This window comes from Bufo bufo, chromosome 8 (assembly GCF_905171765.1).
Source record: "Bufo bufo chromosome 8, aBufBuf1.1, whole genome shotgun sequence".
Taxonomy (NCBI): Eukaryota; Metazoa; Chordata; class Amphibia; order Anura; family Bufonidae; genus Bufo; species Bufo bufo.
In genome coordinates, this window is record NC_053396.1 from 50580582 (window position 1) to 50597909 (window position 17328).

At 41.3% G+C, this 17328-nt stretch overlaps 1 protein-coding gene across 4 annotated transcripts in view; it reads right to left on the reverse strand.

Annotated features, from left to right (window-relative positions):
• Nucleotides 1-17328, reverse strand: part of DGKK (diacylglycerol kinase kappa) — a 345826-nt gene that overhangs the window by 174932 nt on the left and 153566 nt on the right. For 3 of the 4 annotated variants that reach the window (XM_040405534.1, XM_040405535.1, XM_040405533.1), the window contains exons 3-4: nucleotides 5967-6077; nucleotides 4480-4560 (exon numbers count right to left, since the gene is read on the reverse strand). In XM_040405534.1, the coding sequence (XP_040261468.1) occupies nucleotides 4480-4560; nucleotides 5967-6077 (192 nt within the window). Of the gene's footprint in view, nucleotides 1-4479; nucleotides 4561-5966; nucleotides 6078-16214; nucleotides 16632-17328 lie in introns of those variants that run through there. The other variant, XM_040405536.1, reaches the window with a different exon arrangement.

Consider the following 17328-nt stretch of genomic DNA (forward strand, 5'->3'; position numbering starts at 1 on the left):
CTAAAAAAGATGTAAAAAAAGTGAATATTATACTGTTCAAACAAATATTCTTCTTTACAAACTCAAACATTCACTATATAAACTTAGAAAATTAAGATTTTGCTTTCCTTTGAATCACTTAACTAATATTTAGTTGTATAACCACTGTTTCTGAGAACTGCTGTACATCTGTCTGTACTTCTGGCCCCTGTGAACAGGTATTCCAGCCCAGGATGATTGGACTACATTCCACAGTTCTCTATTTCTTGGTTTTGCCTCAGAAACGGCATTTTTGATGTCACCCCACAAGTTTTCTATTGGATTAAGATCTGGGGATTGGGCTGGCCACTCCATAACGTCAATCTTGTTGGTCTGGAACAAAGATGTTGCACATTTACTGGTGTGTTTGGGGTCGTTGTCTTGTTGGAACACCCATTTCAAGGGCATTTCCTCTTCGGGATAAGGCTGCATGACCTCTTCAAGTATTCTGAAGTATTCAAACTGATCCATGACCCCTGGTATGCGATAAATAGGCCCAACACCGTAGTATGAGAAACATCCCCATATCATGATGCTTCCGCCACCATGCTTCACTGTCTTCACAGTGTACTGTGGCTTGAATTCAGTGTTTGGGGGTCGTCTGACAAACTGTCTCTAGACCCAAAAAGAACAATCTTACTTTCATCAGTCAATGTGCTCTTTGGCAAATTGTAACCTCTTCAGCATGTCTTTTTTTCAACAGTGGGACTTTGCGGGGGCTTCTTGCAGATAGCTTGGCTTCACATAGGCGTCTTCTAATTGTAACAGTACTCACAGGTAACTTTAGACCTTCTTTGATCTTCCTAGAGCTGATTATTGGCTGAGTCCTTGCCATTTTGGCTATTCTTCTATCCATTCGAATGTTAGTTTTTCGCTTTCTTACACGTCTTTCAGGTTTTGGTTGCCATTTTAAAGCATTTGCGATCATTTTAGCTGAGCAGCCTATCATTTTCTGCACTTCCTCTATGTTTTCCCCTCTCTAATCAACTTTTTAATTAAAAGGTTTCTACCACCTCATTTTGACCTAATTAGCTCTCAGACACTAGCAATCTGCTAGTGTCTGATCTATCTAACAATGCTATTCTCAGACCTGTGTGTGGATCCGTTTCACAAAAAAAAAATTATGGGGGCGTCTTTTCAGCACCTAGAGGCTTGGTCTACTCACATTGTATGCCGCCCCGCTCGTCCGTTAAGCCCGCCCATCTCCTCTTGAATGCCATCCTCCATCTGAGCCAGTGGACGAATTCTCGCGCCTGTGCCGTGCGGGTCTGTATTCTGCGCAGGCGCAGTGAATGTCTGACCGCTCCCCGCACAGACATCTCCACTGCGCCTGCGCCGATGACCGAGATGTCTGTGCAGGCAGCGGTCAGACATTCACTGCGCCTGCGCCGAATACAGACGCGCACGGCGCGAGAATTCGTCCACTGGCTCAGATGGAGGATGGCATTCAAGAGGAGATGGGTGGGCTTAACGGACGAGCGGGGCGGCATACAATAGGAGTAGACCGAGCCTCTAGGTGCTGAAAAGACGCCCCCATAGCACCTAGAGGCTCATTAGCATATTAATAAAAGTTCGTTTTTTAGTGAAACGGATCCACACACAGGTCTGAGAATAGCATTGTTAGGTAGATCAGACACTAGCAGATCGCTAGTGTCTGAGAGCTAATTAGGTCAAAATGAGGTGGTAGAAACCCTTTAAGGTATGCTGTTCTTCTGAACAATGTCTGGAATGACCCATTACCCTCAGAATTTCAGAAAGAAATGCACTGTAACCAGCATGTAAAACATTTGTTGCCTTCCTTCCTTAAATAAGGGCAATAATTGCCACCTGTTTTTCAAAGAATGAATGACCTCACTCATTGAACTCCACACTGCTATTATTTTGAACATGCCCCTTTCAATAAGTGATTGAATTACCCAGAATCAGCAGCATGCATGTCATGACTGTTGGGTCTGTTGGGTTTCTATTACTCTACTACACCTGCTAGTAAATTATTTGCCATGTAGAAATATCATTTCTACCAAAAACAGTAATTGATCAGGTTAGTGATGTCTGACTGCTATTATTTTGATAACAACTGTATGTCCTATGTTTCTAACATCATATCCTCTCTTTATCTGAAACTGAATCTTCTTTCCACCATCTGCTACCCTACCTAAACCTGAAATTCCCATTTCCATGTGATACTATCATAACTTCTAGACAGCACACTCCCCTTTTTGGGGTTATATTTGACTAAAAATCTTTCCTTCATCCCTGTATTCAATCACTTGAACACTCATGCCACCTGTACATTGACTGGCCAGGTTTTTACAATTTCTGTCTACCATAGACTTGTAAAGAGTTTCAATGCAAGCATATGGGGATGTCTAAGCAGCTTTTACAGACATAAACAAGTCTTCAGATGTAAACAACAAAGCTAAAACAATAGACGTCAAAAGTCCAAAGATCATTGTATCTGGTTTTTATCCTACAAATCTTTGCATAGGTAGAAAGTCATAAAGTCTCTCAGTATTAGCTGGCTGTGCATTAACCTTTTCCACGATGCATTGTGCTATAGTGTAATAACAGTGCAAATGAATAGGATATACAGTATTACAATAAACATATAAAGGCAGTTTATATATATTTATGCCACAGTATAAGAGCACAAAACAGTATAAATCACACATGTACACTTTTGGAGGAAAAACATTTTATGATTGCATTTAACTTATTTTTGGCTAAAAATTATATTTTCTATTGACTTTTATTAAAAATATTCAGCCTTTCTCTCACAAAGGGTTAAATGTTTTTCTAACTGTATGACTGGTACTTTTACTTTCACTTGGGTCATCTAATCAGCCTTATCTCTCTACTGAGAGGTCATAAACATTTATTTAAGCCACATTCTTATCAGTAAGATTAGGATTAACCTTTAATGATTGTTTATAATGTCAGAGAGCAGAGATAAGGGGCCAGATTTATCATTAGCTCAGGTCAGAATAATGGAGTGAAAAAGTCCCAAAAAAAGTCCCAAACGCTAAAACTGCTCACAAATTTGCGACTTTTTTCTGCTCTGCACTATGCTCGCTAGTTTTCTGAAAGTGGGCGTGTTTTCTTATGTAAATGAATCTCTAGACAGATTTACTATTGGGACTATTTAAAAAGTCGCAAAAAAGTCGCAAATTCACTCCAGTGAGGACCATGCTTATCTTATGAGACTTTTTAATAGAACATGCGACTTTTTCATAAAAACGTGCAACTTTTTCGTAAAGATGTGCGACTTTTGTAAAGCTGCTTACTGACGGATAAACTGCTACCGTCAAACCACATTTATTACAGTCTTAAAGGGCCGATCATAAATCTGACTTGGCTAAAACTGACTTTAGCCATATGTTAAAGTGGAGTGAGCTGTCAGAGTCATGATAAATCTGGCCCAAGGAGTCCATATGCTCCCCAGATGACAGAAAAGACAAAAATCCACACGCAGAAAGTAGAGCATATCAGCTCTGTACAGAAAAAAGGATTCCATATTGTTAATAAAGACCAACTGAAAAAAAGATTTTTAGCTTAAAACAAGTATAAGGCAATAATTGGAGAAAACAAAATGCCCCCAAAGGTGTACATAGCCTTTAACCTTTCAAAATACAATAATGTTGTGAGTGGATGGCTTTGCATAGTACCAATGAGGGCAAATGTCCGTTGTCCAAAGTACCCTTGACCCAGGGCACTACATACATTTAAAACATCTCCACAATCTGCCCTTCTCCTACTGAAGAAACAGCAAATACTTACTTTTGCCCTGATCCATTTTTGTCTTGATTATTGTTACTCGTTACTAATTGGTCCTCCCCTCACTAAACTGTTCCCTTTCCAGTATATCCTAAATACAACAGCCTGGCTCATCTGTGTGTCCAATTTAGTTTGTGTCACTGCACTGGCTTCCCATCCATCATAAAATACAATTAAACTTATCATTCTCACCCAAAAATCTTTCCTAAGTGATACACCATCCTAATCTGCTCCATTTGCCTACCACTCTACCCATGCTCCATATTCTGTCACTGATCTATTACTAACCTTTACCATAATCCGAACCTCTAGATATTGTCTTCAAGACTTTTCTTGTGCTACCCCTGACAACCCGATTAATTACCAACATTGACAGTTTTATGTGTCCTAAAAACACATCTTTTTAGATAGGCCTGTCACATTCCATAATATAATTTTTCGCCGTTTACCACCAACCATCTTTATTATTCCTCAGAACCTGATTACTTCATCCAGCAGTAACCCCCATATTCCATGCACTCAAATACATTAGATACAGATATTGGCTGGTAGCTGGCTCATGGCTGGAACATTATATAAAATAAACACGATTGCATTTTGTGTCACCCTTATTTCCTCGTAGATTGCAAGCAAAGATTTATCAGCTTAGGCTGGAATTTTATGGTAAGACAAAGTTTATCACTGTACCGTGAAGCTGTTGTTAATGTTCTTAGTGCTAGTCTCAGCCACACTGGCATCTGAAAGGTCAACTTCATCAAATATCAGAGACTGCAGTAAAAAAAAAAAAAAAAGATAAAAATAATGGTTATGGAACAATTTTCAGCAGTAATTTTCATCAGCAATAGCAAATCTGTTACAATCATACAATGAATGGTTACACCTGTGCAACTATTGTTCTATAAAATATTTTTTTTGCATATTGCAGTAATAGCTTAGTACTACTAAATTCTGGATGTACAGATCAATTTTCAAGTAAGCAATATCTAGATTTACACACAATTGGAAACACTAATTGCTAAATCTAAATCGGGTGCTTAGCGTTCAATAGCAGAACATGAAAAAGGAAAAAAACCTGAGAGGAACATTGCAAAATATCATAGTTTAGGCATTGAAATGAGTGGATATATTAGTCCTATTCAAATGTATGCCTGTACAACTGCATAAATATGGCCCTCTGTGTGTGGATACACTGCGTATATATCATGGTTATCGATTGGCAAAAATCTATATAACATACAGATATATGGAAAAGTGTAGTAGACTACACTTTTGCATATAGTCAAAGAAAAAGTACACTGATGTATACTAGACAAACATTTGTGAAAAAAAATTCTCGTTTGACGTATGTTTGGCTAATATGTCTTTGGACACTGTGTTTTTATGTTTTCATGCCTGAGGCTCTTGAAAAGCTTGAAGTCCAGACCATTATATCAACATTTGCACAAATTTTCAGAGGTTATTAATATCTGCAATTGTAAATGGGAAAGGGTGCCATGATGTTGGACACATTAATATAGAGACAGCACTTAGAGGGAGATTTATCAGCACTGGTATAGAGGTTTGGTTGCCATATGCAACCAATTAGATTCCACCATTCATTTTTCAGAAGTCCTTTGGGAAATGAAAGGTGCATTCTGATTGGAAGTTATTGGTAACTAAGCCAGTTTTCCTTTATACCAGTTTTTATAAATCACCCCCTTAGTCTCTCTAGCTTTTCTCCCAGTAACATAATTTATAGGCCAAGATCCAATGTTTGTCTGATTGGGGGGAAGGGGTTGTCCAACAACGGGGCCCCCGCCAAACAGCTGTTTGAGAAAGAACAGGCTGCTCTGAGTACTGTGGCCTTATCACAGTGTAGCCTAAGCCTAATCCACATTCATCCGTTATGTGACATAAGCGCAGCTCAGCCCCAAAGAAGTAAATGGGGCTGAGCATGATATGTATGGCGCTTTGCTAGGTGAGCTGTAAGAAAGCCGAAGCACTCACAGGATTGCCAGTGCCTTCTCAAACAACTGATTGGTGGGGATCCCAAGTGTCAGACCCCCACCAATCAAATACTGCTGACATCCTCAGGATCGGTATTAAAATCTTGGAAAACCCTTTCAAAGACTTCTAAGAAATTATTTTACTATTATTATCCATCTAAAATTGAAAACAGTTGTAGAGTTTGCCACCTTTGAATCCTTGGCGTAGTACAATGTTCGTCCTCTGAGCTTGAAATAGCGTCTCTTCCATCTTTGAAATGAACTGGTCTGTTTCAGCAGAATTCCTTCCTTTACACTTTTCTGCAAAAAGACATTACAAAATCACTATACAATTGGAGGTGAAATTTCTAAATTGCACCTTTTTGTTTGCAGATTTTCCATTTCAATCAATTTTTCCAGTACCACAGCACCGGTTAATAGCCAAAGAAACCTCAATAGTTATTACCCTGATTTTACAGTTTACAAAAACACCCTATATGTGGTCATAAACTGCTGTATGGGTACACAACAGGGTTCAGAAAGGAAGGAACACCATATGGTTTTTGGATCATATTTTGCTGGAATGGTTTTTGAGCAATCTGCAGCGCCATGGGGTGGCGGCAGATCACAATGTAACCCGATGCTTTTCTACATCGGGTTGCAGCTAAAAGTCTACCACCACTACGTGTGGCAGTTTTAGTTAGCCCCCTGTACGGTGTGAATATCCCATGCAATTTTTGTCACTCTACACAATGCATTGTACTCCATCAATATGCAGTTTAATTCAACACATTGTATTACATTATTATACCATGCAGTTTCTGTATCAATATACCAGTTTCATTCAATCCATGGTATGGCATTAATATACCAATGATAAATTGTCAATACCAGTGTGCAGAATGTTTGTAAAAGTGGAGGGACATATCCTTGTGCCTCTGTAAATTATAGAAAAGACACTTCCAGTAATAATCTATGTACCAAACCTGTGATTTTTCATTTATAGACCTCATGATAAAATGGTAAATGACAGAGGAAACTAAAAGACCCATGCCTCGTCATCCACAAGTCAGAATGTGAATAGCTGTAGAAGTGCAAACAGCAGTAGCAGCAAATTTGGCACCACACATCCGGACAATAGTAATAGCAGTATTAGGCCACAATTCTTCTTAGTTTCTGGTAGGTCGCAGATTATTATTGAAGGGTTTCTACCACCAGATTTTGAGATTTTTCGCTGACTGACACTAGCGATCTGCTAGTGTCTGCACTACCTAACAGTGCTCTTGTATCACCTTTGTCTGCTGCCGTTAAGCTTAAAAACATACTTTTATTGATATGAAAATGAGCCTCTAGGTGCTATGGGGGCGTCTTTTTAGCACCTAGAGGCTCCGTCTACTCACTATTTCTGCCGCCCACCGCGTCCCTCCAGCCCGCCCCACTCCTCTTGATTGACAGCCAACCTCGCTCCATCTCGAATTCCAGCACCTGCGCCGTTTGCTTCTGTATTCGGCGCAGGCGCAGTGACTGTCGGACCGCAGTGAAGATGCCGGCGGAGGGAGCGGTCCGACTGTCGGACCGCTCCCTCCGCCGGCATCTTCACTGCGGTCCGACAGTCACTGCGCCTGCGCCGAATATAGAAGTGCACGGCGCAGGTGCTGGAATTCGAGATGGAGCGAGGTTGGCTGTCAATCTAGAGGAGAGGGGCGGGCTGGAGGGACGCAGTGGGCGGCAGAAATAGTGAGTAGACGGAGCCTCTAGGTGCTGAAAAGACGCCCCCATAGCACCTAGAGGCTCATTTGCATATCAATAAAAGTATGTTTTTAAGCTTAACGGCAGCAGACAAAGGTGATACAAGAGCACTGTTAGGTAGTGCAGACACTAGCAGATCGCTAGTGTCAGTCAGAGAAAAATCTTAAAATCTGGTGGTAGAAACCCTTTAAGGACAAAGAGGATGAGATTGTGGACTGGATGGCTCGCTCATCCTCTCTGTCACTACAGTATGATGTCAATGTCACCACTGACACCATGCCTTTGAGCCAGGGGTCACAGAATTCCTCCTGCTCCTCCTACTTGTAGTTGCATCATGTTTGTTTTCACTGCCCCTAGTGGAAAGCCTTCTTTTATCCTAAGAAGAGGCAACAAAACCCCATCAACATGTCATTACGGCAGACAGTCAAGAGAGTCTCACTGTTGATGACTTGTGTGAGAGCAGTCAGTGTTTGGACTGCCATGAGGAGGAGGTTCAGGGAGAGCTGGGGATGTTGGTGCTAGTAGTGGCACCTGTAGACACCGTGGTGGAAGTAAAAACAGTAGTAGTGACATTGGTAAATACAGAGCAGGAAATGGGGAGGGGGACAAGCAGTCCACAATGACACATCATAGTCCAATAAAAGTGTTTGGGAGAATGAGGACTATGACAATGATTGTGTGTTAGGGATATATCAGGATACAATTAAGGTGCAAATTACACCAACCAGGATACTCGCATGAAGAGTAAGAATCTTCTTCTTTATTGAGTTTTTTTCTTTTTGTATCAATAAAATAACAAAACAACGCGTTTTGGGGTACTAAAGCCCCCTTCATCAGGTTAAAAAGACTCAATGCTTTTTAACCTGATGAAGGGGCTTTAGTACCCCCGAAACGCGTTGTTTTGTTATTTTATTGATACAAAAAGAAAAAAACTCAATAAAGAAGAAGATTCTTACTCTTCATGCGAGTGTCCTGGCCGGTGTAATTTGCGCCTTAATTGTATCCTGATATATCCCTACTATATTGTCCTTGGAGAGGATTGGGCATCCTCTCCGGAACCTTTGGATACCACGGCAGCATAAACTGACAAGTAGACGCACGTGTTTGCACGAATTTACTAAACCCACAGTAGAGTTGTGCCTATTGATAGCACAACTCTTTAAGGTAAGCCTCCATTTTTTAGTTCTATCAACCAGTCATATCGAACTGGAAGATACTACCCTATGGTGCGCTTTCTTTATGCTTTTCTAGCCACTGTACGCCTATACATATAAACAATGATTGTGTGTTGGCCAGGACCTGGGAGCCAGATCAGGATGTTGAGGAGCAAGTGATATCAGTGGAGGAGTGTAGTGGCTGTGGTGGCAATAAAGAGTGAAGGCAAGGTACAGCCAAAACCTGTAAAAAAAAAAAAAAGTGCCAGGTCCAGATCTGCTTCTATTGTGATCAACTCAGAAACTGTGGAGCCACTAACGTAGGTGCTGGCGGAAACCCTGATCAAATTAGGGCCCGCAATCTTTGGCGTCGGTAGCACCTGTGCCATCCCAGGGTATGACTCTCTCCTGGCCTCCACAACATTCACCCAGTGTACCGTCATGGAAATGTAGCGTCCCTGGCTGAATGCACTTATCCATCTGTCTGTGGTTTAATGGACCTTCCCAGCAACTGCGTTGGTCAGGACCTGTGTGATGTTACGGGACACATGTTGGTGTAAGACGGGCATGGCACACCTTGTGGGACGGCTGCCAACATCAGGCTGCGGAAGGCCTGTGTCCACAAGCCTAAATGGCAACATTTACAGGGTCAGCACGTAACATAGAGGAAGAGGAGGCAGTGGTGTGACCCGCAGACTCAGATTGTGGACCCAGGCATTCGGCCCTCTTATTACGGTGCTTGGATGCCATGTGGCGGATTATGCTAGTGGTGGTGAGGTTGCTAGTGTTCACGCCCCGGCTCATTTTGGTACAGCACAGGTTGCAAACTACTATTCTTTTGTCGTCCGCACTTTCCTCAAAAAAGTGCTATACTGTGGAACACCTACCCCTTGGCAAGGGAAGTTTCCGCAAGGAGGTGCTCCGTGGAACAGTTGCGGGCCTGTTTGGTGTGGCCCACCTTCCCCTTTTGCCACCCCACTGCCTCTTCCAGCCTGTTGCGGTGCTGCAGATCCCTCCCCCTCTGTACTGCTGTCCTCGCTCGGCTTTCGACCTTCCCTGGTTGGGTCAGTGACTTAATCGTCCACCACCTCCTCTTCCACTTCCTCACTCTGCTCATCCTCCTGACTTGTTGAGCTAACTACAACTTCAGTGATTGACAACTGTGTCCCATCCTCTTCATCAACCTCTTGAGACACTAATTGCCGTGGACTTATTGGCAACTGTGTCACATCATCATCCATCTCATTAAACAGTATTTGCCGTTCCCCACCGTCATCTTCTTGTGACTGTGCATGCTCAAGAGTTTGGGAATCAGGGCACAAGATCTGCGAGAGAGACAAATCAAGGAATGGTGCTTAAAAGAGGTCCTCGGAATATCTGAGTGTGGGATCACTTGTTTGCCCAGACTCTCCATGGTGGGAGAAAGGAGGATCAAGACTGGATGGTGGAAGACAGGGTGCTGCTTAACCGACCGGAAGCATTATCTGCTGCAATCCAACATACCACCTGGTCGCACTGGTCTGACTTCAAGAGTGGTGTCCTGCGCCGCCCTGCAAACTGGGACATGAAGCTAGGTATCGTGGATGATTGTTTTTCTTGTGCTCTGGCAGCAAGCTCAGTTTCAACGCGCCCAGGGCCACGACCTATGCATGCACCATCAGCATCACGGCCACTTCTCCGTCCCTTACTGCTTGCCTTCTTCATATTAAATGTTATATATGCTTGAAAGTATGTCTCACATACAGTAGCGTAGGATTTGGAAGTGTATGCGCCCAAAAATTTGAAAAGGTATTTGGGATGTGGAAAGGTCACACAGGAGATATCCCACAAATAATGTCAATGCTGTCACCAGCGTCTAATAAAAAATGACAGGGAATGTCACAGGTATTTGGGATGAGGAAACGTTACACAGGAGAGGTACCACCAGTGATGTCACTCATTCAACACTACTAGAGATGACGAATGGATGAAGGGGATGTCAGTTAAAAACTGGCGATAATGCCAGTCGCGGACTTTTAGCCCTTCAGATGCTGTGGTCAAATGTGACCACAGCATCTGGATGCGCTAAAACCCAGAAGCGCGGCTCTCCCTGCCAAGGATTGGGGAAGCCGGATGTAGTGGGTGGCAGTCCCTGTCCTCCTGTATGACAGTAGGCTGCATCACATTAGTTCCTATGGAACATAGTATAATTCCCATAGACTCTAATTCTAATGAATTGGAGTCTATGAAAGAAGCAATCTAGTGAATGCTTGTTTTAATTCCTTGTTTTAAAAGTTTTTAAAAATAAAAAACAAAAAAATATAAAAAATTCTAATCACCCCCTTTCCCCAAAATGAAAAAATAAAAAAATATAAAAAATAAAAAAATACATACCATGGGCATTGTTGCATGCAAAAACGCCAGAACTAGTTAAATATTAAAATATTTATCCCATACGGAAAACTGGGAAACTGGGAAAAAAGTCAAAATTACCAATTCAATGTTTTTTCGTCACTTCTCCTCCCACAAAAAAAAAAGATTCCAAAACGTTATAGGGGTCAGAATATGGCGATGAAATAATTATTTTCAAGTTATTTTTTTTTTCAGTATAAAAGCGCAAGAAAAAGTATACATATGTGGTATCGCTGTACTCATACTGACCTGGAGAAATAAAGTAACTGGTCAGTTTTATCATATAGGGAACGCATATTTTTTTTCCAATTTCACCCCATTTGGAATTTTTTCCATCTCTTCACTATATCATATGCAATATTAAATGGTGAAATTACAAAGTGCAACTTGTCCAGCAGAAAACAAGCCCTCATACAGTTATGTGAACGGAAAAATAAAAAAAAATATGGCCTAAAAAGGCATTGAGTGAAAAACGTAAATACAAAAATGAAAAAAACTCTGGGGCTGAAATGGTTAAAGGAAAGCTAATCACTCATAAAGACCTCTCTAAATTAACAAAGTTAAGCAAAGTGATGAAGAGTAAGGCCCCTTTCACACGAGCGAGTATTCCGCGTGGATGCGATGCGGGAGGTGAACGCATTGCACCTGCACTGAATACTGACCCATTCATTTCTATGGGGCTGTGCACACGAGCGGTGATTTTCACGCATCACTTGTGCGTTGCGTGAAAATCGCAACATGCTCCTCTTTGTGCGTTTTTCACGCAACGCAGGCCCCATAGAAGTAAATGGGGTTGCGTGAAAATCGCAGGCATCCGCAAGCAAGTGCGGATGCGGTGCGATTTTCACGCATGGTTGCTAGGTGACAGTCTATAAACTGTATTATTTTCCCTTATAACATGGTTATAAGGGAAAATAATAGCATTCTGAATACAGAATGCATAGTAGGTGATCAATTGAGGGTTAAAAAAAAATAAAAAAATTAACTCACCTTCTCCTCTTGTTCGCGTAGCTCCCGGTCTATTCTTTACTTCTCAAAAGATGAACTATCGGCTAAAGGACCTTTGGTGACATCAGATCACATGCTCCAATCACATGGTACATCACCACGGTGATGGACCATGTGATTGGAGCATGTGATCTGACGTCACCACAGGTCCTAGCCGATAGTTCATCTTTTGAGAAGTAAAGAATAGACCGGGAGCTACGCGAACAAGAGGAGAAGGTGAGTTAATTTTTTTATTTTTTTTTAACCCTCAATTGATCACCTACTATGCATTCTGTATTCAGAATGCTATTATTTTCCCTTATAACCATGTTATAAGGGAAAATAATAAAATCTACACAACACCGATCCCAAGCCTGAACTTCTGTGAAGAAGTTCGGGTTTGGGTACCAAACATGCGTGATTTTTCTCACGCGAGTGCAAAACGCATTACAATGTTTTGCACTCGCGCTGAAAAATTGCGGGTGTTCCCGCAACGCACCCGCACCTTTTTCCGCAACGCCCGTGTGGAAGAGGCCTAAGGCAGCTGCATAGCAACTGTCCTAAAAAAGTAGACAGGAGAAAATTATAAAAAATTTAAATCCCTGCTACTCGTATCAAAAGATTGCAAATGAGCAATTAGCTCTATTGCAGCACATGAGGCGGCATCACGGGACCCTTTGGGAAAATACACCTGGCCAGCATTCCCAATCAGAAAAGTCTGTCCTCCTTCTCCTGGTCTTCTTTGTGGCAGCCAACTTGCATCCCCTAGCAATACAGTGTCCTTGTAATCATCACCTTCTTCTCCTGTTAAGACTCTCCTTTTCCTCCACTCCATTGTGAGACATCTATAATGGAATGTTTGGCCACGAAAAAAAACTATTCTCTAACGGCAATTAGCTTGTCTACAAGCTAAACCCCAACCTGGCCAGTTGTTGGTGGTGTAGTCGCTGCTGTACCATTGTAGTAGTGCCTTGCAATTCTTGCTGTGCAGCAAGTTGCACTCCACAGTGGATACCTGGAGCAGCTGTTACAGGCAGAGACAGTATATGTTTTTCACGGCCCACTGGGTCAATGTTTTTTGCAGCAGCAGTAGGGAAGCACCCCAGCAACATGACCAGTTCCCTTTGAACCCCCTAAACGCCCTCACCCATGATTTAATCGGGATGGTTCCCACAGCAGGCACTTACCCGCTTCCTCCACAGACACTCTCTTTCTTCTTTCTTGCCCAGCTTCCAATGTCATCTCGGAGAAGGTTTTTAAGGCCGCATAGGGCGTGATGACACCCAAACAGACCAAGTTGTCCTCCACCAGCATCCAAAACATCACTTTTGTCAAAATAAACCAAGCCTGGAATAGATCTGGCCTTGCTGACAGTTCCCCGTCTTGCCTACCATCATGTTGCCTTTCTATCTTGTTCTGTATGGCTGCTACTGCTGCCGCCAACATGCCACTGCCGCCATAATCCCACTGCTGCTGCCTGCCTACAAACATGTTCCGTATGGCTGCTGCTGCTCCCATTATGCCACTGCCATCTTCATGCCAGTGCTGCTGTCTGCCTACCATAATGTTCTGCAGAACTGCTGCACCACCTCTGCTGTTTCTCCTCACTGCAAAACCCCTACTGCCACGACTATTAATGCTCCGCATCTACCACTACTACTACCACCACCACCCATAGACAACCGATCTACCGGCTTGTATGTTCCATGCTATGCTGCTTCTGCTACTATAGCAGCCACGTGCCTCTTATTACCCTACCCTTTTCACTTCCACACTACACAGCTGCGCCCAAATAACCCATTCATGCATATTTTCTGCAAATTCTGGATTTATTTATACATAAATATAAAGCATATCAACTAAAATTCACCACTAACATGAAGTATGATGTGTCATGCAAAAACAATCTTAGAATCGCTTGGGTCAGTAAACGTGTTCCAGAGTTATTACCAGATAAAGTGAAATGTCAGATTTGAAAAATGGGGCTCTGGCATTTGGTCTAAACTGGCTTTTGCTTGAAGGGGTTATAAGGGAGCATTTTTCTAGGCTTGTTTACAAAGTGCTTTTTCTTCTGACAATTAACACTTGTGTATGTTGTATAGGCAGACATTCTGACCTTGTCAAAGCATCATTTCTGGATCCTTGGTCCCCAAAAAAGCCACTTTTTTAAAATCCCATAACACATTGGTCTTTAAACACCATCTGTCCTCGATAAGGGACCATTTTTGGAATCTTTGAAAAATGAAAAAGCATAACACATGCGATGGTGCGGTGTGCTTTTAAACACACTGTTAACGCCACCAAATGTTTGTTTACCCATGGTTATGTAAGTCAGTGTCAGTCAGGCATCATTTGATATAACTGTTCAAGAGCTTGGAGAGAGGGAGGCAAAAAGCAAAAATTCATAAATAATGAATGAAAAAAGAGAAGAAGTTTTACTAAAAAATTCTGAGCCCTAGGAGTCTAGAGGGTGTTGTATGCTAATTTTCAGGACAATTGGAGTCAATTTGGTTCAGCTCGAACCGATTCGGGTCTGAAAAATTTGGCAAACCTGAACCAAACCTCAAATGGTTTGTTCATCCGTAAGTGAAACCCCTTTTGGCAATACATTTGTTACTAAGACCCAACGAACATTGTCATTTACAAAGACAGACTCTTCTACTCCCGTTTGAGCTGGATTGGCTGGTGGAAGATGCATCTGATTTATGATCACAGCGGAGAGCGTCACACCCAGGGAGAAAATAAAGCTCACATTCTCCCTGGCTGTGACACTCTCCGCTGCGACTGGATGGCGGCACTGCAAGGGAGAAGGAGACGCCCAATGAGAAACCCTGGCGTCTCCTCCTCCCTGTACCGATGCTCAGTATTAGCATACTGAGCGGGAAAACTGCAGAGGAGCACAGCAGAGCGTAGGAGCAATATTTGAAAAAAAAATAGGCAGGGTGGAAGCATCGGAGGGGGGGGGTACCCCACAAGGTAAGGTATTGATCTAAACTAAAAAAAACATGAAAGGTCCTCTCATTTATAAAATGTTAGTACTTGCACTGGGTGCTCCTTATTTCCTCCCAGTGTTTGCTCTGCGTGTCCATGCATCAGCAGTTACAGCAAAGTGTGAGTTGAATCCTCTTCTGTTGTTGTATTCCAACGTGTAATATTGAGGTGTGTATTGTGATGTTCCGCAGCAGCTGAGGTGTATTATGAGATTCTAGAGCAGCTGAAGTGTGTATTATGAGGTTCTGCAGCAGCTAAAGTGTGTATTATGATATGAAGTTTAACAGTAAGTTTAACATTTTTATTTGCATAGATTCAATTAAGAGCATGTGTTAGGCTGGGTTAACATCACATTTTTGTCATACATTTAACGTATTAAAAAAGTATATGTTAACAGATGCCTCTGACAGATGCCATACAGTGGAACCTGTCACCATACAGTTCCACTGAAGAAAAAAAAAAGTCTAAATTAATATACAGTATATGTTTTTTGCTGGACCTTGTAGGATGGAAAAGTGCAGTATACTATTCTTTTCCATCCTGCAGAGTGCTGCAAAAAATGTATAAGTTAACATATACATTTTTTGTATACATTAAACATATGACAAAAATGTGAGCAATACATCAGGAGAATCCCCAGTATACTTCTGACCAGAGTCTATTACATACTTCATTGACTGGACATATGGTGGGATACATCACTAATAGGCCCCCATATCCCAAAAAATGAATATTGCACGATCTACTATATACAGTATATTATATACAATGAAGAATTTTTTATTTAAATATATGGTTGGCCCTTAGAATTAGATCCTCTGGTGGGCCCTATGTACCCAGGTTAGCCACTGCCTCCATCAATTTGGTCACAGTGGAGAGCTGCTGTTCTTACTCTGGTGGACCTGACCTGTCAATGTTTACAAGGACAACATTCACTTGAAATTTTCAAATAGTTCATCATGTAAAAGCAGATGATTTTTCAGTAGGATTCAATATAAAAATTAGTTGTCTTAATAAGACAACCCTTTTAATATTGTTCTTTCCACACTATATATGTAATCTACTGGCAATTACATCTAATCAAAAACTTTTCTGTAAAAATGTTAAAATATTGAATTACAGTGCAAATGTAATAAACATTACTTGCAGTGTAGATGGCATCTATAATAGTTATTAAATATCAGACCTTAATGAAAGGATAGTCCAGGTTCTTCTCTAACATGATGTCCACCACTGTTAGACGTCACTGTACATACACTTTCAGAGATGTTGGCCTCCAGAATACAGGTCGTCCTTAGTTCCCCAAGAATTAAAATCAGGAATTAAAATTGAATTGGTCATTTAGTTCATAGTTGATTCCGCACCTTGAAGAGTGAGATTCTGTTTTCCTGAGACCACAAAAGTCATTAACACTCTTCCATCCATAGCTGTCTCATACTGCTGTGTGAACTACTGCTTTACACAGTACGTTTGGTGGGATCACAGTCCACTGATTACTCATGCCTTGTTCTCATGATAACTGGAACCTGACGAGTCGCCATGAACATTGCAAGAAACAAATCTTTGCTTTCTTTCTTCTGTAATGATAGTATGGCAAGAAATGTCTGATCTGCCGTCTTACTGAACTTACCTTGCAGGTAAATAAGGAAGTTGTATAAAGGGAAGGCAGAGGTGTGGCAGTTCTAAAAATAGATGTCTGAGGTGAAAGATTAAATTGCCAGTTAGACCAGATAGACAAGACTGTAAACTACTGTCATGAGAATTCAGCCAATGTCTTAGAAGATCAGTCACTCAATTTGATTCTAACTTTTCAGCCTAAAACTTACAAATTGCCATATAGTACTGTATTCGAAGTAAGACATTTAATAATTATCTTTATTTTACCAGTAATTATATTGACATTTTCCTGTTTTTGTTGTGGCAACATTTTTTCACTTTTGAATTATAAATTGCCTTGGAAATGGAAATCTTAATAAATATACGGTAATTAAAATAGATGTACAGTACTTGTGCCATATACACAAAATATTCTCGCATGAAGACAGCAGTAACTCCAGAAAATGCTAATGAATTACTTCTATTGCAACTGGGATAAGGAAATGAACAGGAAATATGAAACAAAACATTTAAGACTTTAAGACTGACACATTGTATAAGCAGTTTTATCTGTGGGCAACATAGTACCGAGCAGGAGGAGCTGAGCAGATGATTACATAGTTTTATAGAAATAACTTGTATTTTACATCCCTGCTATTTCTATCCTTAGGAGTCATATAGGCAGTCATAATTGGTGATGGACA